Source organism: Meleagris gallopavo, chromosome 2 (assembly GCF_000146605.3).
Source record: "Meleagris gallopavo isolate NT-WF06-2002-E0010 breed Aviagen turkey brand Nicholas breeding stock chromosome 2, Turkey_5.1, whole genome shotgun sequence".
Classification (NCBI taxonomy): Eukaryota; Metazoa; Chordata; class Aves; order Galliformes; family Phasianidae; genus Meleagris; species Meleagris gallopavo.
The window spans coordinates 33512728-33537422 of record NC_015012.2 but is presented as its reverse complement, the minus strand read 5'-3'; the positions used below and the strand labels follow the sequence as shown (position 1 = coordinate 33537422).

At 36.4% G+C, this 24695-nt stretch overlaps 1 protein-coding gene across 1 annotated transcript in view; it reads right to left on the bottom strand.

Moving 5' to 3' along the window:
• Nucleotides 1–41: 41 nt before the first annotated feature.
• The window catches only part of BTBD9 (BTB domain containing 9), an 86075-nt gene continuing 61421 nt past the window's right edge, over nucleotides 42–24695 (bottom strand). The window contains exons 7-9 of the mRNA XM_010706917.2: nucleotides 20692–20801; nucleotides 11783–11972; nucleotides 42–175 (exon numbers count right to left, since the gene is read on the bottom strand). Coding sequence (XP_010705219.1) covers nucleotides 64–175; nucleotides 11783–11972; nucleotides 20692–20801 — 412 coding nt within the window. The 3' untranslated portion in view covers nucleotides 42–63. The remainder of the gene's footprint in view (nucleotides 176–11782; nucleotides 11973–20691; nucleotides 20802–24695) is intronic.

The window sequence follows — 24695 nt, the reverse complement described above, 5'->3', positions numbered from 1 at the left end:
AAAGAAAAAAGGAAAACCATTTTTCAGTTCTGCTTTGTGCAAATACATGGGAAAAAATTAAACTCACTTGCAGGAAATTTTTGTGCGATCAGCCACCATGGTCCATTGCTGCTGATTTGTTGAAACCTCTATGTAGTAGCTGTAGCTTCGATCATCACAGTCCCAAAGCAGTAACCTAAGTATGAAGAAGCAGTTGAGTGATAAGTAAAACAAATGCCAAACCAAGATGCTTACTTATGTTTCCTAGTCCTCTACTTCTGCCTCTTAATCCTTTTTATATTTAACTGTTTCTTCTGGAATGTGTCCCCAGTGCTCAGGAAGGTCTTTACTGTTATTGTCATCTCAATGTTATCTCTATATTCATTATCCTAAGGCCAGTAACTGACTTACAATAACCATCTTACTAACACTATTCTATGACATTCACCCAATTACTTCTAATGTATTTGAAAGTCAGTAAATGAACGAATCTATTTGGCAAGTGGCATTGCCTCATTTAAACCTTAGTCAAAGATCTTTTTTCAAAGGTCATTTAAAATGGAAAGATAAAAAGATACTGCTGACCAGGAGGATTACACTGTCTTCTTAACTGGATTTTTCTTTTTCTTTTTTTTTTTCCCTGTAAATATTCAAGAATGTTTTTTTTAAAAAAAGGCAAGTAAGAAAAATGGAAACTCTCAGTTCTAATTTATCATAGTATAGGGAAGGAGGCACGGAATTCTTGAGAAAATTGCTAAGGAAAAAGGAGAAAGAAAGAGGTCTCAAAGGATCCATTCCATATGCATCCTCACAAGTGTGTGTCTCTTCGGAAGTGCTCTAAATGTTATAGCCAACAGCCTTCAAGTTCCATCCTTATCTCACACAGGAAGATCAAAAGCATCAGGAATGTGATCTAACCTAAGCATATCATTTTCAAAAAACACATATGACAAGTGTTGTATCCTCTCTACTCCTTACCCTTACTTGGGAATTCTCTCTCTTGTAACAGATCACAGAATATCCCAAGTTGGAAAAGATTCACAAAGATCACAGAGTCCAACTCCTGGCTTCAGCTGCACCACCCAACATTCAAACCCAATGTCTGAAAGTGTTGTCTAAACACTCCTTGAACTCCAAAGCTTGGGACCACAACCACTGACCTGGGCAGCTTGTTCAAGGGCCCAATCACCCTCTGGTGAAGAACTTTTTCCTAACGCCCAACCTGACCCTCCCTGACACAGCTCCATGCTGTTCCCTTAGGTCCTGTTGCTGTCACCAGAGAGCAGAACTCAGTGCTGCCCTTCTGCTCCCCTTGTGAGGAGCTGCAACTGCCGTGAGGCCTCCCCTCAGCCTCCTCAGCTCTGGCCTGAACAAACCAAGCACCTCAGCCGCTCCTCATACTCCGTAGCTTCCCAGAACTTTCACCATCTTCACAGCCCTCCCTTGGATGCTCTCTAACAGGTTTATGTCCTTCTTACATCATGGCACAGAAACCTGCACCCAGTGCTGGAGGTGAGGCCATAAAGTACAGAACAGAGAGGGACAACCCCTCCCCTTACCTGGTGGCAGTGCTGGGCCTGGGCACCCCAGGGTACGGCTGGCCACTGGGGCTGCCAGGGCACACTGCTGACTCATGTTCAACTTGCAACCAACAGAATCCCCAGATCCTTTTCAGCCTCTCATTCCCAAGTTCGTAAGCACATCCAAGATTGCCCAGCCCCAGGTGCAGAATCTGTAACTTCTTGGACTGAAGTTAGATTTCATGCTGTTGGTGATTGCCAAGCCCCCCAGTTTACTAACATCTCTCTGAAATGCCTCTCTACACTTGAGGAAGGCAACACCATACCTTCAAGTCTTGTATCCAAGTCATCGATGAAAATATTAAAGAGAACTGTCTCTAAAATGGAGCCCTGCAGAAACCCACAAGTGACTGGTCACCATCCTGATGAAACCCCATTTACTTTTGTCCTATGAGCTGGACCTGTCGGCCAATTGCTCACCCATCAAGTAATGTATTTGTTTAAATGTACACTAGATACTTTGTTCAGAAGGATACTATAAGAAACAGTTATCGAAAGCTTTGCTGAAATCCAAAAAGATTATATCAATTATTCCCTTGTGAAGTTTGGGTAACCCTGCCATAAAAGGAAATTAAGTTCATTAAACAGGACTTTCCCCTTATGAACCTATGCTGTCTGTGACCAATGACTGAATCATCTTTTATGTGTTTTTCAATAACTTCCAGAATAAGCTTCTCCATAATTTTGCCACGCACTGACTTGAGATTGACAGGCTGGTATCTTCTTTCTGTTTCAGTTAGAGATGACTAGATGCAAAATCAGCATGATGATAATAATGCTCTTCAAACTACCCAAAATTTTGAAATTCCAATATTCTGAAATGCACAGTCCACATTATGTCTACTATGTAAACCTATGCTTTGCTGATTTTGTTGTTATTAAAACCCTTGTTCTCTAAACCCTAACAATACTTATATGGAGAATATATACTATACTGCAACATACTGGCAATTACCAGTTGTTTTTATCTCTTGATCCTCAGGTTCTGTCTTCTGTGCCAGCTAACAATTCCTAGAGCAGCAAATTGTTGGATTTTATTTACCCTGGAAATTGCTAGTTAGTCAATGAACTTGCTGTAGACAAATAAACAAAGAGCAGCTAACCATCCAAAATGGCTACAACTGCACTGATGACTTAAATCAGAGTAACTACAGCCACACACAGAGAACTGTGAAAGCCAGGTAAAGCAGCCAATCTGGGTTCATTCTTTAGCTGAGTGGAATAGCTACTGCAGATCCACACTTTTCAAAGTGTAATAGACAAGGATCCAGTAATGAAAATAGCTGAGATGTTTGAAAAGAAAAGCAACTTGTGCCACTCTGCAGATTTTCCCAGGCAAAGTTTCAAGCTGACTCTCTTTAATCATATTTCAGAAGAGTGTTCAAGTTTTATATTATGAATTCACTTCTTGTTGAGAAAATCTTTCTTGCTTTTAGCTGCTACTTCTGCTGGAAGAAACATTAACTGCAAACACTATTGCTCACTTCTAACATTGAAAAACAAGACAGCTAGAGGGGGAAAATGACCTCACCATTTGCTGAACACAGAATCCTTTCTCTTACAGAGAAATGTTGTCCAAAGCAGTAGCTGGACTCTTCAGAACTGGCTTATTAAGGACATGTGTGACTGTATTGTTGCCTTAAAAACGGTGCTATTTCCTTCTGTTTAGAGCAATCTGGTTTAGTTCTTTATTTTCCATTTTAGAATCCTAGCATTCAAAGTGGAACTGGGTCTACAGGACAGGCAGATTTTAAACGAACTCCCTCAATGCCCTCAGCTAAGCCCAGCTCATTAGTATTATCAAAAAAAATGAGACATCAAAAGTAGCTTTAGGAAGCTGAAACAAAACACTTAACAGAAGCCTTTTTGTACATTTGAATACTCTGCAAATGAAAAATTCAGAGCTAACAGAAAAATAAAAATAGTTGCCCACAGCAACATTTAAGACTAAACTAAAAAACAAAAGAAACAAAATCCTACTCCTGGGGCCTCATCAGATCTTCCCCATCCTGCTTTTCTACAGCTAGAAGGTGTCCAAATACTGAGACTGAATGAAGCACACTCTCTGTTTTAAAAAACAAACAAACAAAAAATTTATGAGTTAAAATCTTTGATCTGTTAACTACTAATAGTAGATGCTGAATTGATTGAAGATCTATGTTTAGATGAAGTCTTCCGAATGTTAGAAAGACAGAAAAGAAAAAACATACATAAATCTGTTTTCTTTTAAATGATTGCTAAAATGTAGCTAATTATGGTTTTCAATAGGATCCTTTTCATCATGGAAGCTCAGTCCTGTTTCTTTGATCGAGGTTTTCAAAGGGTTTGAGTATCAGAAGCATGCTAGTGGATGTAATTACAATTAACAATATCGTAATCAAAACTGGCTTGGCTTCAGAGTAAAAGGCTAACTGGAAATATGTATAACATGTACTCCTTTTAAGAAACATGTACTCCTTTTAAGAATGTGTACAATTGCTCTCTCCCAAAACTTAGCCCAAGTTAAAAAGCTTGAAAAAGCATATGGCTTGGGATTATTACAAAACAAACAAACAGTGAAAGAAAAGTGAAAGAATCTTTCCAAAATAACTCAGCATGACTGCTTAATGTAGCTTTTTCTTTCTTTGGGACTTGTGAAAGAAAAAAAAAAAATTCTTAATTCACCTTTCTGCAGTATCTTTTGTAAGAAAGAGGCAGGAAGAAGACTTTACCACAGAGACTAGTTCAAATTTATTCTGCATGAAATGCCTTTCTGGATAAGCAGAAAAGAAGTTTCAGTTTGATAAAATGAATATTCACCAGTGCACACTGGGCACAAGGATCACTTTTTATGCCAGGTACAATAATTTTTCAAACGCATCCCAGGCACCAGGATAAACTTTTGTAGAGAAACTGTGTTTTGCTATTATAGATATTAATTCACTTCCATGAAAATGTCAGAACTTACAATTCCCTGTGACCCTAGAAGTCTCTGTATTAAAATAAAAAGCTACACTAGCTCTTGTTGGTAACCTGTGCCCTCAAGATGAAGAAGGAAAAGCTGTACAAAGCTTTATCCAGATCATTCTCTGGAAGATCATGAGTTTAAACATATAGCTAATATGCCACTTCCTTGGACATTTAAGTGTAAATCTGTAAGCATTTAATGTGATACTATTTTTTCCATCACATGCTGAAGATGCCTCATTTTACACAATGACAGTTTTCAAATATAAATAAAATTTCATGTTATATGTATGGGAAACTGACTGCTACATCAAAAGAGGCTGCCATACTTTCTCAGCAGTACTTCCTTGAATGCCATGTGTTCCCATGTGATTGATTGTTCTGTGCTTGTATGAGTACTCTGCGTTGTCTCTACTTGCTTTTTACTATCAGAATCCCCCAAAAGATTGTCATTGTTTAGTTCAGGTTGCTATATAACTATTTAAACAAAAGGTGATAGAAGAATACCAAACAATAGTGGTGAAACTTACAGGATGACATTCACTTCCTAAATACTATAGAGTCAGTATTTGTCAAATACAGCATACATATTTCATAGCATTATGCTCGTAAACAACTTGCATGCTTTCAGAAATCCAAAAGACAGTAGAAAACTAAAACATGAGGTAATGACATTTGTTCAAAAATGGGGAAAAAGAAAAGCAAGCTCACGGAATGAGTATTTTTTATAAAATTATAATCACATTTTTGACTCTGGTTGCCTACAATCTCCTTATATTTTCTGCAGCAGAAAGTTACTCTTTTTTTTTTTTTTTCCCCGGGATACTTCAAATAAGTCAAACTCTGCACATTTTCCACGTGCTTAATGCGATCGTTTATTCTGAGTCATGATCTCACGCTCAGTTCAGGCAAGAACAGAAAATGAGCAGTAAAAAAAGAAAAACTCCGTAAGGACAAAGTGGTATTGAATATTAGAAAGTGTAAAAGGTGTACAGAATGATGATATATGCAAACAAAAACACATTAAAGCTTCCTGGTACCACTTATTAACTTAAAAATTAATCTGAATATGAAAAATAAGAGTTAACCATAAAGTATGCATATTAATAATAAAGTATCCAAAGAGATTAAACAGGGATAAATGTTTAATCTACTTTTGCAGAGATGCAATACATCTGTATTTTCTTTAATCTGAAAGCCACTACGGTACAGAAGAATTCTGTCTCTCTCTGCTACATGCTATTATAGCAAGCCCTGTTCTTCATTCTATTTTGGAAATTCATAGAAAAAATATAAAGCTATCAGCCAAAATTGCAGTGTAATAACATTAGATTTCTGTACAAGATAAGCATAGGGGAGTTAAAGCTATTGTGATATGGCAGCCATTTCAATATAAAGGTTTTAGCCATTTAAAAGCTAAATAAAAGGGAATTATATCATGTCTGTTATGTTAAACATGCCAATTGCTGCCTTTCTGCATCTAGTTACATTTAATAATTTTTTCTGTCATTGATAAGTGCCTTTTCAGAGAGGAAAAACAGTGAGGTTATTTTCTGTCCAGACAGACAACGATACAGAAAAAAACAGCAGAAGTATGTATTTTCTCTGTTGACTGTTTCAAGTATCTCATGAGCTGTAGTACAGAAGAATAATACAGTCATTATATGAAGTCATAAATGTATTTTTTAAATTTCTATAATCTAAAGACTTTATTTATTTATAATTACTTTTAAACAAAATCTTTTCCAGTTCTTTTCTAGCAGAATTTTCTACTGACCACCGACTAAAGGGTCATAAATAGGATCCAGGGAACTACAGGCCTGTCAGCCTGACCAAGGTACCAGGAAAGGTTATTGAGCAGATCACTTTGAGGAAGATCACACGGCATGTGGGGGACAACCGGGGGATCAGGCCCAGTCAGCATGGGTTCACAAATGGCAGGTGTTCTTGATCAACCTCATCTCCATCTATGACTGAATGACCCATCTGGGAGGTGAGGGAAAGGCTGCTGATGTAATCTTCTTAGACTATGCAGAGCCTTTGACACTCTCTTTCACAGTATTATCCTAGAGAAGCTGGCAGTTATTGGCTTGGGCCGGTACACTCTTTGCTGGGTAAAGAACTGGCTGCAGGGCCAGGCCCAGAAAGTAGTGGTGAATGGAGTGAAATCCAGCTGGTGAGCAGTTACGAGTGATGTTCCCCAGGGGAACCACTTGGGGTCTTTCCTATACAATATCTTTACTGATGACCTGGATGAAAGGATTGAGTACATCCTAACTAAGTTTCCAGATGAAACCAACTGGGAGGAAGTGTTGATCTGCCTAGGGGTAGAAAGGCCCCACAGATGGATCTGGACAAGTTGGATAGCTGGGATAAAGTTCAACGAGAACAAGTGCTGGGTGCTGCACTTTGGCCACAACCACCCCGAGCAACACTGCAGGCTTGGGGCAGAGTGGCTGGGACTGTGTGGAAGAAATGGCCATGGGTGTGTTGATGTGCCCAGGTGGCCAAGAAGGCTAATAGTATCCTGCCCTGTATCAGATATAACGTTGCCAGCAGGAGCAGGGAGATGATGTATTCAGCACTGGTGAGGCTGCAACTCAGGTACTGCATTCAGTTTTGGGCCCCTCCCTGCAAGAAAGACACTGAGGCACTGGAGTGTGTCCAGAGAAGGCAATGAAGCTGTGAGGGGTCTGGAGCACAAGTCTTAAGAGGAGCAGCTGAGGGAACTGGGATTGTTCAGTCTGAAGGAGGCTCAGGGGAGACCTTATTGCTCTCTATAACTTCCTGAAAGGAGGTTGTGGCGAGGTGGGGGTTGGCCTCTTCTGGGTAACTACTGTTAGGACTAGAAGGAATGGCCTCAAGTTGTGACAGGGAAGATTCAGGTTGGACATTAGGAAAAATTTCTTCCCTGAAAGAGTGATCAGGCACTGGAATGGGCTGCACAGGGAGGTGGTTGAGTCACTACCCTGGAGGTGTACGTTTATATGTCATACTGAGGGACACAGTTTACTGGTAGTAAGTGGATAGTTAGACTGGATGATCTCAGGGGTCTTTTCCAACCTTGGTGATTCTATAATTCTATGACTATTATTAACTTTGTTCAGAATTTCTAAGTAAACTTTGATGTGGAAGATGAGAACTGCAAATTCATATAAAAATATCTAAAAACACATTTAGTATTAACAAGGTTTCAACACGGTCTCCCATGGCATCCCTGTATCCCAGCTGGGATGTTTAAACTACAAAACCTGTGACAACTGGGTGGATGGTTTAGCTCTATGCCAGAGGTTAACAGTTCAATATCCTCCTGGAGTCTGGTTACAAAATTTCCACCAGAGTTCATTCAGTGACCTAACCTGTTAAAAATCTTTATCAGGGTGCAGCTGTCTTTCAGGACTGACTGCTAGCTTCTGGGATGACTAGAGACACGTGCAAAAAAATTAACCCTATGAAATTCCAGGTCAAAAGCAAGAACCTATATGAATATAGACTAAATCACTACAGTAGTAATTGCTACAGTCTAACTGGCTGTGTTAAAAAGGACATGGGAGCCACAGTGAACAGAAGACTAAAGATTAGTTGCCAATGTGCCTTCTAAGCAATTAAGGCCACCAGCAGCATACTGAGTTGCATCAACAGGAACTGAATCAGCAGAAAAAGGGACAGAGATTATTCTCTCTTTTTTGACACTCATTAGATCCCCTACTGGTATATTGTATCCAAATTTGTATCCCAATACAACACTGATAAATTTAAGCAAATCTAGCAAAGGATCCCCAAGACACTCTAGAAGTTGGAGCAGGTGCACAGAGAGACCGAGGAAAATATCTTGCTCAGCCTAAGAGAGCTTGAGATGGTGGAGAAACTCTACAGCAGTTTTCAATACCTGAGAGCAGGTTATCAAAAAGAATGAATAGGGCTCTTTTCTCAGGTGCAGAATGGGAGAAATATAAGACAATGTTCATAAATTGAAGCAGAAGTTCCAGATGGTCTAAAGCCATGAGAAAACAGGAACCACATTAAAGAGAAAAAATGTGAGGTGTGGAAAATTAAATATTGGAATAAGCTACCCAGAAAAGTTGTGGATCTCTTTTCTTGAAGGTTTTCAAGACCTGTCTACATAAAGCCTTGAATAAGATGGTCTTAGTTCTTTCCTGGTAATGCTATTTTGATGAAGAGGCTGGACAAGATCACTTTCTCAAGTCCATTCCAACATGAATGATTCAAAGATACTAAAATAAACTGACAGATCTTGCAGAAAACATGCAGATAACATATACTCAAGAATCATTCAGCTCTCTGTACATTTCTAATGCATATTTGAGCACCAATAGCCCTGCTTTTCTCAACACTCAGAGTTTAGTTGCCATAGTAACACATTTTGACTTTGAGGCTCTCTTCAGTGGAATTCTGATTTCTAGAAACTAAAAGCATCTACTACCCTTTTAGTTGTTTGTTTTTTTTTTTTTTTTAAAGAAAAAAAGTTTTATATATTTAGTATCTCTGACACAAACATATTTAATGGCATGCTGATGTCTCCAAGTGTAAAGGATGCAGACTTTAATTTCTAATTCTTCCTTTAGAATCTAAACCCAATGACTCAGTTTCTGGGGGAAGAACAATTCATGACATTCTGTAGTGTGGCTAGCCTAAAGAAAGTGCTCCTGGAAATGTTATCCTAGTGGAAGAATGAGATCGAGGAATTTTTCAAGTAATCATAATAGGAAAATAGGCAATTAATACAATTTAATCAGGTCTGGAAGACCTGCTTAAAAAAAATAAAATAACTCCTCCATTTGCATTAAGATGAAATAGTAAGACTTTCTGCTTTGTGTCTGTATGTTACTTGACGTTTGTTCCAGCCATAGATTTCCCAGTGTTAGAGAGCTTTGTCACTGTCTTCCACATTGCAGAGTAGAAGACGTTACAGACTCATGCCAAAGAAGCAGCTGCTATGTAGTAAAACCGCCCTTCTCCATTCAAAGGGGCATCCTTCTCTCATCTGCCTATCATCTGACACAGACATTAGCTTAACACACTTGTTTTTTCTAGGCAGAACATGAAAATGAAAGGATGACATAGTGCTAACATCTCTCTCTCTCCAGGCAAGGCAGGTCATCTTGTCTCACAGATCCTGATGATGATGATGCTTATTTATTGTCATTTTTTAAGGAAAGCTGTCATCTTGCTTGTATCGTATATGCAGGAAAAACCATAAAAAAAAAAAAAAAGAGACTGACCTTATATATTTACTATAGCACATAAACAATTAAATGCCTATTCACTTAAAAATATCTAAAAAAAGTGGTTATTATTTCACTTTATATACTTTCCAATTGTGCAGTTATTTCCTGACAACCAAAAAAAATCTAGTTCATCTAATACATCATTAAATATTAAGTTTGATTAAAAACAAAAGAAAAAACAAAACAAAACAAATTTACCAAAACAAAGAAAAAAACCCAAAACTCCTGCTCAAGAAGAATAAATGCTAGCATTACATTTAATACAGGAAAGCCCAACTATTGCACTAACTTGAAGTGACAGTATGATTCACCAATTTAAAGATAGCAGAAAATTCTAAGGCTGGGAGACAGAGGGACAATGAAATGAAAACAATACATTTTAGTTAATATATTCTTCTCTTATTCCTTCACATGTGCAAGTCTCTGCTGCTACTTAAAATTTAAGCTCAAAGTGGCATGAAAATTTGTAATTACATTTTCAATTACCTCTTTTAAGATATCCGAGTACTGTATCTTTTTAGTTTTCTACTTGCGATGCAATACTTAATTTAACAATAAAAACATCAAACTCAAAAGCATAAAATATTCGCTGTGGAAAGCTGCCAACTATACTTCTTATTCAGCTTGTTGCACATGGTGAGAACAGTGCTGGACTCACAGTATGTATAACTCGTGTAGCAAGGAAACAGACAAATAGTACATTTGTAATGGATAGAGTCTGGATTTCTGACTTAAAACTTTCATGTTTATAATCATCACAGCAGTGCTACAAGCTGAAAACAAAAGTCATAGCTTTGGAAGAAAGGAACCATTTATTTTCATGATTCAGGAATACTGGAATGTTGTTTTTTTTTTTCTTCTGAACTCAGTTAGAAAGTCTGCTTTTTCAGAATACAAATGTACAGTGAGTAGACAGAGAAGAGGATCCAAGAAAACTAACCACAGTCTCAGGCATTTTCTTACACCTCCCTACTGATTATCTCCTTCAGCCTAAACAGTTTTAGACTTCCTTTTTTCCATTGCTGGAAAACAAAAACTGGCAATTATGAAATGTCACATCTCACTCACTAATCAACTAGTCCAAAGAGACAACTGATAGGCAGATGGCACAGATCCTAGCAATATATACCTATCTTGGGCCTCTGCTGCTAACAAGGACCTAACCTGCAGTTTCTACATTCACTTCAGCTTCAGAAAGCTTTCTTTTTTTTTCATTATCACAGAGAACTAAATTAAGTTCCTGACAACACACTCTAAATTTACAAAGAACAAACAGACATCAAGACAAGGTTTTGAATGCCTGATTTTGTTAAAGAAAATCATTTACATTCTGAATCTGAAGTTGGAAAGACTATTTTCTTCTTCACCTGTTTACAATCCTGCTCTCCAATCTATTTCCAAAGCACAAAGGAAAACTGAAGAAGTGCAAAAAGCTTTTACATTACCCAAAGCTGGTTTGTCGTATCTGCAAACATACCCACTGTGAGAACAGACCAATGTATTTCAATCCAGATCTAAATAACATAATTAATCCAACACTGTAAAGCAATATTCAATTTACTGTGCCCTTACTATATACTTCATATTCAAGTTAAGAGCTTGTAATAATTGTATAGTGAAAAGGAAACCTAGCTGACTCTGATATGATGGCTCTCCTCAAGACATGTTTCCATTTTCACAATGAGATGCATGTGAAGAACTGCTCATACTGTGATCACAAGTGAGGCTGCAATTGAATTTCTATTCTACTATAAATATACATCTTTAATCTTACATTTTGACTATTACTATTATTATGCCTTTGAAATATAGTATTTTCTGGAATTGAACTGCTGTATCTTGACACACAATTCATGTATTTAATTTTTAACATAACCATTATACTGAAATAAAAATGTCAAAGGACAATTACTAAACTAGATACCTCACTACCATAATTTCCAAACATCCTTTATTCTATAGAAAATAACTGTATTCAGCAAAAGTCTCACTGTTGCCTTTAATTTAGAGAAAAATAAACCGTCTTACCGTATAGATCCAATCATGTAGGGCTGTGCTAGTTGTACTACAATAGCTCCACTCCCAAGCTGATGGCACGTGTACCCGGAATCCCAATCATAGTTTTTTGTGTCTCCATTCAACAAGGCATTGCGACTTCTACTGACACCCTCAATCACACTGGCACAATCTGCAATTGTTGCAACGTTTTCAGCAGGAACTGCAAATTAAAACACGAGGAAGATACACACAGTGATACAGTCAGAAAACAGTTCAGACAGTAATGATATTCATTCCTGGCAAAAAAACTGGAAAAAAAACCCCAAAAACCGAACTATCAAAGTATGATCAACACAAGGAAACATTAATTATTGTTTAATATAAACTATGAAGCTCTGTTATGCAAGTGCTTCAACATTTATTTTTTGAATTACATATTCACCTAATTATCTAATTAGCTTTGTTTACATTTAAACCCATACAGAACTCTGTCCGTAATTGAGAGAGACTCCCAAGCTTTTTGAATCTCATCATTAAGATGATGACTGGACATACAAAAGCTATTTAAGATGCCCTATTCATATGAGACATCTATGTCTCATTCTTTTTTCTTTTTAAACTCTCTAGAAGAAAATTCAGATTAACAAGGTTTCAAATTATGTCTTCTGAACATGCAAAAATAAAGGTTATCTGTTTATTCTTTGTATGTGATAAATAACACTGAAAACACCGTTTTAGCTAAATGATAATAAATATTCTTTGGAAAAAAAAAAAAGCTAAGACTGTCAGCTTCAGATGAAGAATGACCAATATATGTGTGGTAACATAATAAACAAGAGTGGAAAAAATAACATAAAATTATTACAATCATACGAAGGACAATGATCAATTCAACAGAATTTCCAAAATCTCCTGTCAAACAAACCAGAAAATCAGAAAAAGAACAAATTTCAAAAGATGAAATGTACAAAAAAATTTGAAACACTGACAACCAAAATCCAAGATTATTTGAATTTTCACATAGGGAAACAAGTAATGTATAGTATAGATGAAAATGGATTTGTGCAACATGTTAAATCCACTTCAGAGTGAAAACTTAATAACAGACAGTGATTTTCTCTAAAATATATATTAAAACTGCTATATCATCTGAAAATAGCTGAAATACTGCTATACGAAATCTCAGAACAAATTTTAAAGTCTCCAGTAGCCAAAAAAAGCTAATTTTCTCTGAGGAGCTAGGATTCCAGTACTTAAAAGGGGCACACAGAGAAGATGGAGAAGGGCTTTTTATAAGGGTATGTAATGATAGGACAAGTGGCTTTCAAATGAAGGAGGGCAGATTTCGCTTAGATGTTTGGAAGAAATTCTTTACTGTGAGAGTAACAGGTTGCCCATAGAAGTTGGAAATGCTCCCTCCCTGGAGACGTTCAAAGCCAGGTCGGATGGGGCTTTGGGCAATCTGGTGGAAGGTGCTCCTGCCCACCATAGGGAGTTGGAACAAGATGATCCTTAAGGTCCTTTCCAACCCAAACCATACTGTGATCACATGATTCTGTTTTAAGTGTGCAAGTGGTGCTGGGAACAGAATCTTAAATGGGGAAAAATTTGCAAGCTCATTAGTTCATTACAAGCCAAATAATAATTCAAGGTAGCAAAAAACCAACAGTTTTCCCCAAATCTAGTGCACTATCAAACTTGATAACATCACTGTATGCTCATCAAAAACTAGTAAAACCAGTGCATTCATATTCTAGAAATGTCTTGATTTGGTATTATTAAACAGAGACATTCAGAAATTCTCAGATTCCTATGGGGAAGAAAGAAGCAGACATGAGGTGTACTTCACTAGAAATTATCTGAATAAAGCAAAGAAAACAATGCAAACTATGTCCACAGGCATCAAAACGGAATTTGCCTTGGTTTTCTTTTCTTCCCCTCTTCCCTGGCAGTAAGAGAACTTTTTGAGTACCCATTTTACATAGGCATTAAGGCATCTTCTATACAGTCCTGCTTTTTGTAGGAAACAGAAGCTACTAGGTTAAGAAAACATGTACAAGATAAAATGTCAAAATGAATTTTCATGCCAACACTCTGTGGAATATTCCAGACACTCTATGAGCTACATAAGTCATTAATTGAACACAATACAACTCAGTTCATAAAATATTTTACCTGAGTGCCCTCTAAGCTTCACCCTGCTCCTTTTCACATTTATATTTCTGTACTTATCCACAGACTCAGAAGATGTTACCCTGATTATCCTAACTTCTTAATAGCCATACAGAAATTGTATTAGTGTACATCTAGTGTCTCTTTTTCTACAACGGTTAATTAGAATGTGATTCTAACTAATTGCAGCATGCAGAAGGTGTCATACTGCTACTTTTCTCTAGGGGAGTCTGCCACTCCCTATTTTGAATGTTTATTATCTTCTTTTATATTGGCTTGATACATTTATTAAAAACACCATCTGGTGGGGACTCTGATCTGTGCTGTATTTTCAATTCTTCTGGTTTTCTTCCTTTCTCTCATTAGAATTTCTGTTCAAATTTGGGTCACTTGTTTACAAGCATGTACTGCCAAAAAACAACAGTCTTGTTTCTATTTTCTTTTTTTTTTAATTCATCAAGCATCCAGCTATTACAGTAACCAACTTTGTTAAAGAAAACAAAAGAAGAGATTACAAATATGGATTTTTTTTCCCCCCACTGTTTATACTCTCACAAATTGAATTTGCTTTTAGGGAATGGAAAAGATGTTTGCTAGCAAAGCATACACATTCTGTAAGCAAACAACAGGAGGTGATTGAAGTTACAGTATGGCAGCATCAAAACAGTTATTAAAACTTACTTTGTTCCTTGGTCTTAAGCTGCAGTATGGAGCAATGAACTGCTTGGCAGTATATTTAATTATAGTAATATTATGTTAAAAAACTCGGATGCTTTTATAATCTGTTCTCAAGGTAGAAATGCTTCCAAAATATCTGAGAAACAATCTGATTTATACAGTGCTGTTCTACTAAACTGTATACACCAATCTATGCCATAGATACTGCAATTGCTGAAAGATACACAGTAATGCATACTACAGGCATTACATCAGAATGTGAAGACTTTAACAGTCATGTCTACGGCTTGGAAGAAAAAAAGAATTACAATTTTGACAGATTTTAAAAGAAAATCCCACTAATAATGTTTTTCAATGTGCAATTGTCAGTTTGGATTAAAATAATTACATAGAAGACTGATTTTTCAGGTGCTGAGGCTTGTGATTTTCTGATCCCCCCCCAAAAAAAACCACAAACAAAAAAACTGGAACCATACGAGCAGATCTTTATCGAAGATTGGGTAGCAGCTACTAAACTGACCACATGACTGTCCTTTTCTGTTGTAAGAGGAAAATTCTTGCAGTATTTAGATGGTCTTAAAATTTTAATAATTTCCTAGGGCTATGGTTGCAGAAGAGATGACTTACAATGCTGGGGAAACTTGCACGGCTTTGAAAGAACACTAACCTTTAAAAAAAGAAGATACAAAATGAAATACCTCTGTGTGTAGTTAACATTAAACTAGACATGAAAACAGCACCTCTTGTGGCTTCCTTGAAGCGAGTCAGCAGAATGAATGCTGAACCACATACTAGAAACCAATACAGCTGCTTTCTGTCTGTTATACATTTAAATGTGACTTTTTGTTGTTGTTTTTTGTTTGCTTTTCTTTTTTAATGACTGTCAGTGAACAAAAGATGAATGATTTTTTCTTCATTTTTTCCTTTACAAGTACTCTTAAGGCACTGAGTAGTGCATAAGTAGATGTTCACAATGATTCATACGTATTGAACAGCATTCCCCAGAGGGTGAACAAGGACATTCCAGTGTTTTATATCTATCTCTTGCTCTTTGGTCATTATTCATTGTTCCCTCTTTCATATGTAATGCACCAGTTTAAAAACAGTCTGGTAGACTGAGACAGATCACAGATAAACACAATTTCATGTAAAAGCCTTCCACGTTGCACTGCCTATGACCTTAACCAAGCTCAAAGTAGGACGGTGGGCTAGGCAAACCTCTGTGCTACACAATCCTTAATTGCACCTCAGCAGGGAGCACTGATTAAAGGTTCTTTAACCATTGGACTACAAAAGAAATCATCATTTTTCTCCCTTTGCTGAAGATAAAAGGAATAATTTCCTATACATTTAGGGGAAATATACATATAAGAAGCCCCTTACCCATTACTGTAGCCTCTTGCCATTGGGTAGGTTAGAAGCCATTACCAAGCATCACATCACACTGGGTACTGCATCTGCATTCAGAGGACTATGCCTCCTGTTTGTAAAAACTTTAATTTGTTTTGGATTTCAGATTAAATATTAATGACTAAAGACCACTCAAAATTCAGCAGCTCACATTCATTAAAAACAAACGCCTTTGAGATTTTAAAAAATTTGCACCCCTGTTAAACAAAACAGTTAAGTCAATCTAGTGTGAATCCAATACGCAAAACTGCTAATGTGCATATGCATTTAGAGATAATATGCTCTAACATCTGCATTAGGGAATAATTTCATATGATTGAATTAATTTCTGTCACTTACTTCATTTAACAAGACAACAAAGTGTATACCAACACTAAAGCAGCAAGATGATGCTCGAAGAAGCATTTCCTGCTACTTTTACCTCAAAACTGTTAGTCAATTGTCAATGGGTGGTATCAGTACCACATCCAGTATTGTGTACTAAAACTGTCTAAATCATCTTGCATACAAACTTTTAAATGTAACATGTCAAGTTAATCATTTGCAATGAAATCTTAGTATCTAAAAACACAGCAACATAAAACTGCTATTATCATGACACTTCATTTTTATTTTATGTTTACCAGTCTTCTAATCTTCACTTTACAGTGACAGCCATTAAATCAATACTATGTATCAGTAATAATATGTCTGATAAGTTACCCTATTTTTATATACAGCTTTCTGATCAAGTTGAATAGGTTTAATGAAAATTCAGTAATTACTTCTAAATCGATAGGATCCCTAAATAAAAACCTCTGTGGTCTTATGTTCTGGAATGAGATTTGAAATGAGGAAGTCCTTGAATAGTATCTTCAGTGTTGTTCGATAGAAGTTAGGGTCACAAAGGCTTTCAGAAATATGACCATATGACTTTCAAGGAATGAGTAACATTTCCTTTTCTTAATTAAACAGTTTATAGAAAGAGCAGTTACGGTATTAAATTAGGTCAGAACAGACACATTTAATCCCATACTACATAAACAATAACTTGATGCAATACCACTTTTTTAAGGGTTAAGAGTGAAGTTTCTATGTTCAATGAAACTTAGAAGCGACCTATTCTGATTATTGCATTTTCATACATTTCTTGGAGCTTTCCCAACTGCTTTCAATTCACTTCAACCTATCCAGTCACGGGAAAAATAGAAATTACAGCATTATGAATCACAGTAGAGCATTAAGACACACCTTTGCCAACTATTCTATTGGTAGTTACACAAAATTTTTTATGGAACTGCGACAGTCTGCTTGATATAGTGAGTCAGACAACATGTTGCCTTAATAGTAACCATTACAGGTATGTAAAACCAAGCACTAAATGGATATAAGGTCATTTTGCTGGATCAAAGCTGTTGAGAGTATTTCTAAAGAGGAAACAGACATAATTTCTGATGGAACAGCCAGTGTCCCTGCACCAATTCAGAACTGGCCTGTCCACAAGTGGTTCCAAGATCTTCCCATCTGTCCCTTTCTCACCATAAAATCTGCATATATTCAACCACTGTTGCCTTATTTGCAGTCATAAGTTGATCCACATATTTCCTCTTTTAATTAGCTGCTCTGTGAATTCTTACTGCTTTAATTTTCTAAGAATTGCATTGACTACCATCATTTCAATATAAAAAGCTCTATGGACCTCTATTTACTTATTGTAAATTATATCAAATGACGTACAGGTACAACAACTGATTTATCCACCCTGAAAGACTGCATAGTTCCACAGTTCACCACTGGATACTTATTAGCATGTAGCCGAAACCCTATTTATAGTGACCAAAAATGGGTTTGGATGGAAGCAGTGGATCTACTTAGAAGATTCTAGAGCAAAGAATGTATGCAAGGACCATTACAATATCCTTACGGTATCTGCTGTGATCTCTCACATGCTAAGGTATGTAATCAGTATACCTAGAGGCTCCATGAGTCTAGAGTCCATTCATGCAAACATCTTGTTATTTCTTCCTACCTAAAGGGGTTGGAAAGTCCAAGTCCCACTACATGTTTTCTAATACAAAAATGCAAGAAGTATGTCGTGATGTGCTACAGAACTTCTCTTAAGATTGAAGTAGGTTTTTCATATCACTACCAAGAAATGACCCTTCCGAATTTTAACAACTATCAGGAGATGGTTTCAAAACTTGATAGCCCAGGATGAAGAGAACTATAACCACAGCATAGATTTCACCAGCACCTTTTGATAACTAATAGATTCTAAACAGCATATGCATCATTCCGTGTAATTTTGCTGAATGTCAAATTTGTAATTCTGCACTGGTTCAAGAGAAGGGTGTAAGTTAACAGCTATCCTTATAAACTCTACATCGCTAGCTGCTCAGAGCTCAGTGACTTTTACCTAGTAAGTAGTGAATCTAGTTTACCATATATTCATGCATATTGTCTTTTTCATCCTCTATTTGGTTCCAATTTCCTCTTCACTGTTAACACTCCCAGATGTGTAGCAAGACACTCTGCCATTAGTCAGCAATTTTCTCATTAATTCACACTTTCAAATGTCACAATGCACTTTGTTACACATACACTGCATTTCCAGTTGCATTTTAGGCCTGTTCTGAACCAGGAATAGAATTTCCGTTGTTCAGTGACTTTGTATGCCTCTGCATTACCATTTGCAAGGCTCAGCACATTTTTATCTCTGATAGTAAGATCTGTTGTGAAAAAGAAAAGTGAAAATGATAGAAGTTCTCTGTAGTGCTAGGAGGCATGGAACATTTTTATATGGGATCGGAGCCCATATATCCTTTTTCTGTAAAGGTAGCAGTTAGAACTGGAAACAAGCAGAAGACAACTTACAAACATCTCCACAATTTAATAGGCAGATGCACAAAAGTCATGAAGCATTGAAATAGGAAATGGCAAGGTGATATGCACATGGCATATGTTGGCAAGAATACTGTGGAAATTTGATCATGGAATACAGACATATTGATAATCTAGCAACAAACTGACTTGGCTGTAACAATCATAGCCTACATTCTATGATTTACATAAGCATTTATAATATACAACTGATATTGGATGGAAAGTAACATTTGATCATTCTTCAAAGCACAAAATACGTAACTGCAATAAAGCATCTGTCATAACCCAGTAAGTTTTAATAAGGTCAAATAGAGTCTCCATCTCTCAGATTAATTTTAAAATTCATGGCTTGAATTTGGAACCCATCAACATGCAACACTGAAAAAGATGGAACAATTCCCCTCACAAAAAAGCTCACTGAGTGTCAGATAGTTGGTACAAGTACATAACCACAAGCATACACAGATTCACTATATTGTTAAGACAAAACAATGTTCAAATTATTTAACATGCAAAAAAATAAAGGTAAATATAATATTTGTGTCCTACATTATAACTAAATGCAATTGATAATCTTAAAATGTAGAAAGATAAATGCATTAATGATAAAATAATTCTAATTTTGCATGAAGCTGTTTAAAAATTCATACCTAGTAGCACTACATGTGAAACTTAGCTCAAAGGTGTTTTATCAATCAGCCATGCTGTAAGAAGCAAAAATCAGCAAAATGTGATGTGTCAACCAATTTATTTATTCTACAATTTTATAAAGACATCACAAAATTCCACAGCAGATCTCATGAGATCAGGTTTAATGATGCTATGCCTTTGCAGAATGCATGGCAAAAGGGCTGAAGGAATTGGGACCCAGTTTTTCAGAGTTAGATAGTATTGTTTTCCTCAGGAAAAAAGTTGAAAGTATGCCTCACTAAAAATCTTCCCTCTGATTCTTTTTTGTGAACTGTTTTCTCTTCCACCTACCATAGGTGAATGCTTAAAAATTAAAATTTTGAACTCTTGAGGATTTTTCAGAATAAGCAACAATTTGTGATACAGTACCACACACAGCAGTAATAGGTGGTAAAAAAACATGAACTAGAAGGATTCTGAATTTGAGTAAAACTACAGATGGGAGAAATCACTCCTACAAATTTATAAAACTAATTATTTTAGTTTAATATACTGTCTGGGACTTCTATCTTAAGTAATGCACTATTACACAGTCGTAATTTAATGAATATTAAATAATCTGTTTTGAGGACCAGAAGTAACAGAGCTCCATCAGCATGGTGTTCTGGGAATAATGGTATAGTCACTATAATGTTCTGCCATAGATAGATGTGCCTACGACTCTTCGGGGAAAAATCAACAGAGTTCACTTCTAGCAGCTGAAAGCAGGCTGCATAAGAGGCAGTAAGTGACCAAATTCATCTTCCCTGCAAGAAATAGATCTGGTTACTGCATCCCAGTTAGGAAGTATAAGCAAACCTACCTGGAGGCAATAGCAACCACACTATCACATGGAAGGAAAAATCAGATTAGGAGCACAGAGAGACTTAATTATTAGTGGTTTTGTCAGCAGCAGTTAATTTAATTTGAACTTTCACGTTCCTGCAGCATTACTAATTGATCCACAGCACTGGAATTTCAAAGCAGCCACAAGGACTAGCCAACTAATTCTACACATACAGCATCATATGACTCAAGCTAAACATTTGTGTGGAAAGGGAAGTACAGCAAGTGTGAAATCATAGCCAGTCTTAAGAGGCAAGTGTACCCAACAGTTCATGTAAAATGGAAGCAGTTGCATTTCTTACCTATCAGACCCTTTTCCAGAGCAAAGGTTTTGTTGGTAAACATGCATTCAAATGCCACAATATGGAAAACTTTGTTCACTGTGTTGTGGGTTCCAACGATGCGAATATACCTATGGAAGGGGGAAAAAAACAAAATGTTTCAGTGGGACTGTATTGTGCCAAACTGTACAAGTGGGATTCACTTGCACAGAATCAAGTAATTGCTAAAAATAATTAAAAAGGAATAAAAAAGAGAGAAATTTCATAGCAAAACTTGATAGGGTGCCAAGAGAAAAAGAGCTGAGAAATGTATCAAAATCTTTCCAGAATAATATGCCCGGAAAAACAGGAATAGACAGTTAGCACAATGTATACTCAAGGAGACTTAAAAGCATGGGTGTCCAACACTCTGGTTTTCTGGCCCACACTCAGTGAAGAGGAATTGTCATGGTCCACAAGTAAAATATATCAATGTCTTTGTTGCTGTATCTTTTATTAATCATACTAAATATCTGAGCAGAAAAATTTTGTGAAACAAAGCTAGCTCTGGGTTTCATTCCTGGCTGTGTAAGTTGTACATTTAGACTCTAATTCAAAATCAAATAGAGCTTCTCTTGAACATCATAACCTATTCACTTTTATATTACCCTGGAGGCTTCACATTCTAACAAGTCATTAATCTTGACTCAGTCTGATTCCCTCATTTTCAGAAGAGATCCAATAGTTCCTACCATAAATTTTTCATATAAATGGAATATTGTACTCTATTTCAATAAACATTGAACAAACAGCATAGAAAACTATCTTGAACAAGTACCATCATCCCACAGAACGGGTTACCTACAATACAGGAAGCGTTTGTGTTAAATGAACTCATTTCAATTAAGAACCACCAGAATGTACGGATCTTTAGCAATATCACTTATCTGCTATATAAGACAATCTTTTGCTTATCAGTACAACTAAAGTTCCAGAGTAATGGCTGCTCACCAACAGAATAATTCTGGCTTGTGTTCATCATACCAAGTTTTAAAGAAAAGCAGATTTCAGTTCTGTGAGTTATTGACCTCTGATCCCTTTAGACAATGTAACGAGTTCACCGGAAAACAAAGCTCATCCATTACGTATCTTTTTCCATTTACAAAATGAATATACTAATGCTCAACATTTCAATTAATTTTAAAAATGATTTATATTATAATTGCTTGAAACAAAACAGACAGGTATGTTATTCCCTATTCAACTTGTAGGTCAATTATCACAATTAAGAACGATGCAGAACTTAGTTTTTGCCATGTAATTACAAGTGCCTGCAAAGAACACGGCAGGAATGTTGATTCACAGTTAGTGAAACAGCAGTTCTTCCCCAGACATGTTCATGGAAGTGAGCCAGCTGCTGTTAGTTGATATATTAATGCTGTACTTTGCAATAAGGTGGCAAAAATTGATACCAGCCTCAATACGAATAACTGAGGGTTATTCGTAGTGCACAGTCAGCCACAGCAAAAGCAAAATCACAACAGAGAACCAGAAGCAAGAATCACCTAATTCACTGCAGTGTGAGAGACCCTACGGTTTCTACTCACAAAGCACACGAGAGTAACACTAGACAATAGATTCAAAATAGAGTTGGCTCAGAAGCATGATGCTGATGAGAAACTGCAATGTTACCCATGTCAAAATGAACAGTAAAGTTTTAATTTAAAAGATATAGATTTCAGAAAAATAAAATGTCTATTACAGCTCATGATATGCTTGAAAATGTAGATTTTCCTAAGCACTTCTCTGACAGAAGGAAATGCAACTGAAGGACAATTAAAACTAAAAGCATCCTTCATGCAATCAGAGCATATGTACCATCTCATCATTTTGTTGGAGTAATTTATTAGATGAAATACAAGATTACAGGTAACAACATTAGTAAGTACAATTATTTAGCAAGTGCACATTTACGAATGCTTAAAATGCACAGAATGTGAGCTAAGTGATCACTTTTAAAGGACAGTTTCAATATCAGCAAAAAGTACATTACCATTACCATCATCACCATCGCAAGTACAAAAGGAGTTTGAAATAGAGATTTTCCATTGAAGTGATGTGTAGGTTATGGAGTATGCACTGACCTTGACAACAAAAGCTTCCATCTTTCCTTTTGTTAGCTATATTTCCACAATCTCCAAAGACTTTACCATTGACTTCTACTGCTTATTGCAAGTCTTAGAAATCATACGAATGCTAGCTGTTGTTCTCTTTATTTTTATGTTCACATTATTCATAAAGAGCTGAACAAAATTATACAACACGAGTTGAAAATGAAATTTAATGCTAATATGACACACAAGACACAGTTCCTTTACACTGAAGAAAACAAGTGCATCTCAGTTATCTCACATCCACTCCCAGTATCATATTCTCCAAACAGAAACAAGAACAGCCTGGTAATGAAGTACTGCAACTCCTGGGTGTGGTTCTCCACAATAGGTTCGAGCAAAAACAAGGGAACTCAGTTGAAATCATAGTTAAAACATCTCTGACAGAAACTTAGGAATTCCTGTCTTGACAATAGCTTAAAGAAAAATGGTGTTCATACGATACACAGCCTCAATCTGCAGTGCAACAAAATGAAGGAATTCTCTGTTTTAGTTATGCGACTCGTCTTGGCTGATGGCATCGTGGTCAAAACTAAAGTTATATTGCATACCATACATTTTAATGAAGAATTTAAAAAAAAAAAATCAGAGAAACAGTAAACTTACTAGAAAGGAGGTAATTATAATTTATATTTGCATACGTACTGATTTTGGGTGGGACAGAGTTAATTTTCTTTACACTAGCACACATGGTGACATGTTTTGGATTTGCGACCTAAACAGTGCTAATAAGGCACTGATGTTTTTGATTAATGTTGGAGAAAAATGGATATCGATAGCATTGAAATGCTTTAGGAATTTCATCCACATGTCAGACTTCTCTAGTCACTTAGTGTGACTAGTACAGTCATGCTACACTTGGCCTTGAGATATCCATGACGAGAATACCAGAAGAATCTGTGTTCTCAATATCTATCATTGCATTAATAAGAAAATTATTTTAACTAGAGAGAAACAGTGTGCTCTGCTGGATCTTGGTAGAATCTTAAGCTATAAAAAATCGAATGAACAACCTGGGTTGATAAATCAGGCAGCCCTCACCCACCCCAGAGCAATTCTTCAACTTTACTTGAAACTATGACTTGGGCAGTTTGTTGCAAAATACAAACTCTCGTATTTCTGAACAACTACATTATGTTTTACTTCTGCTCTTTTCATCTGTGCAGCTGACACATTTAATTCAGGCAACAGCTGCTGCTGAGCATACTACTGATTCAGCTATGGATACCCTGAGGGGACTTCCAATACCACAGCTCAGCTGCCTGCATCCTAGCAGTACTTGGGGCATGTGTACCAAAGCATAAAAATATGCATGTTCTAGAATCCTTTTTAATCCTTCACTGTAATAGATAGCACCAGTAAGGTTCAGACAAAGTCTGGAATATAGTAAGCACAGATCCTAAACCCTTAACAAAACTAAAACAGAAAACTAAGTTAAGAGAGGTAAAAGAAATTAATGGATATTTTGCACCAATATCCCATTCTTAGTTACTATCATGGCAACGCAGAACAGCAATAGGGAACTAAAATAAATAATTAGACTCAATATGTACAAAACTAGCTCTTAAGACTTTGGCATTTTATTTTCATTTTTGGAACACTGTGTTTGAGATACTAATGCTAACACTTCATATAGACTTTAACTGCCTAGAAGACATTAATATTTGCATTCTAATCACTGCCTCAGTGATGTATGAGACGTTGCCCAGCACACAAGGGTGTTAGAAGACATTCTGTTTGTCTTTCAGTGGAAAAGGAAACAGTGCTATTCATAGCCATCTAAGCATCATTTATTGACAACTGTAAAATCTACAATCCTTCAGACCCACACAGCTGAATCAACAGACTCCTGGCAGAGGGATTAAAAAAAATCTC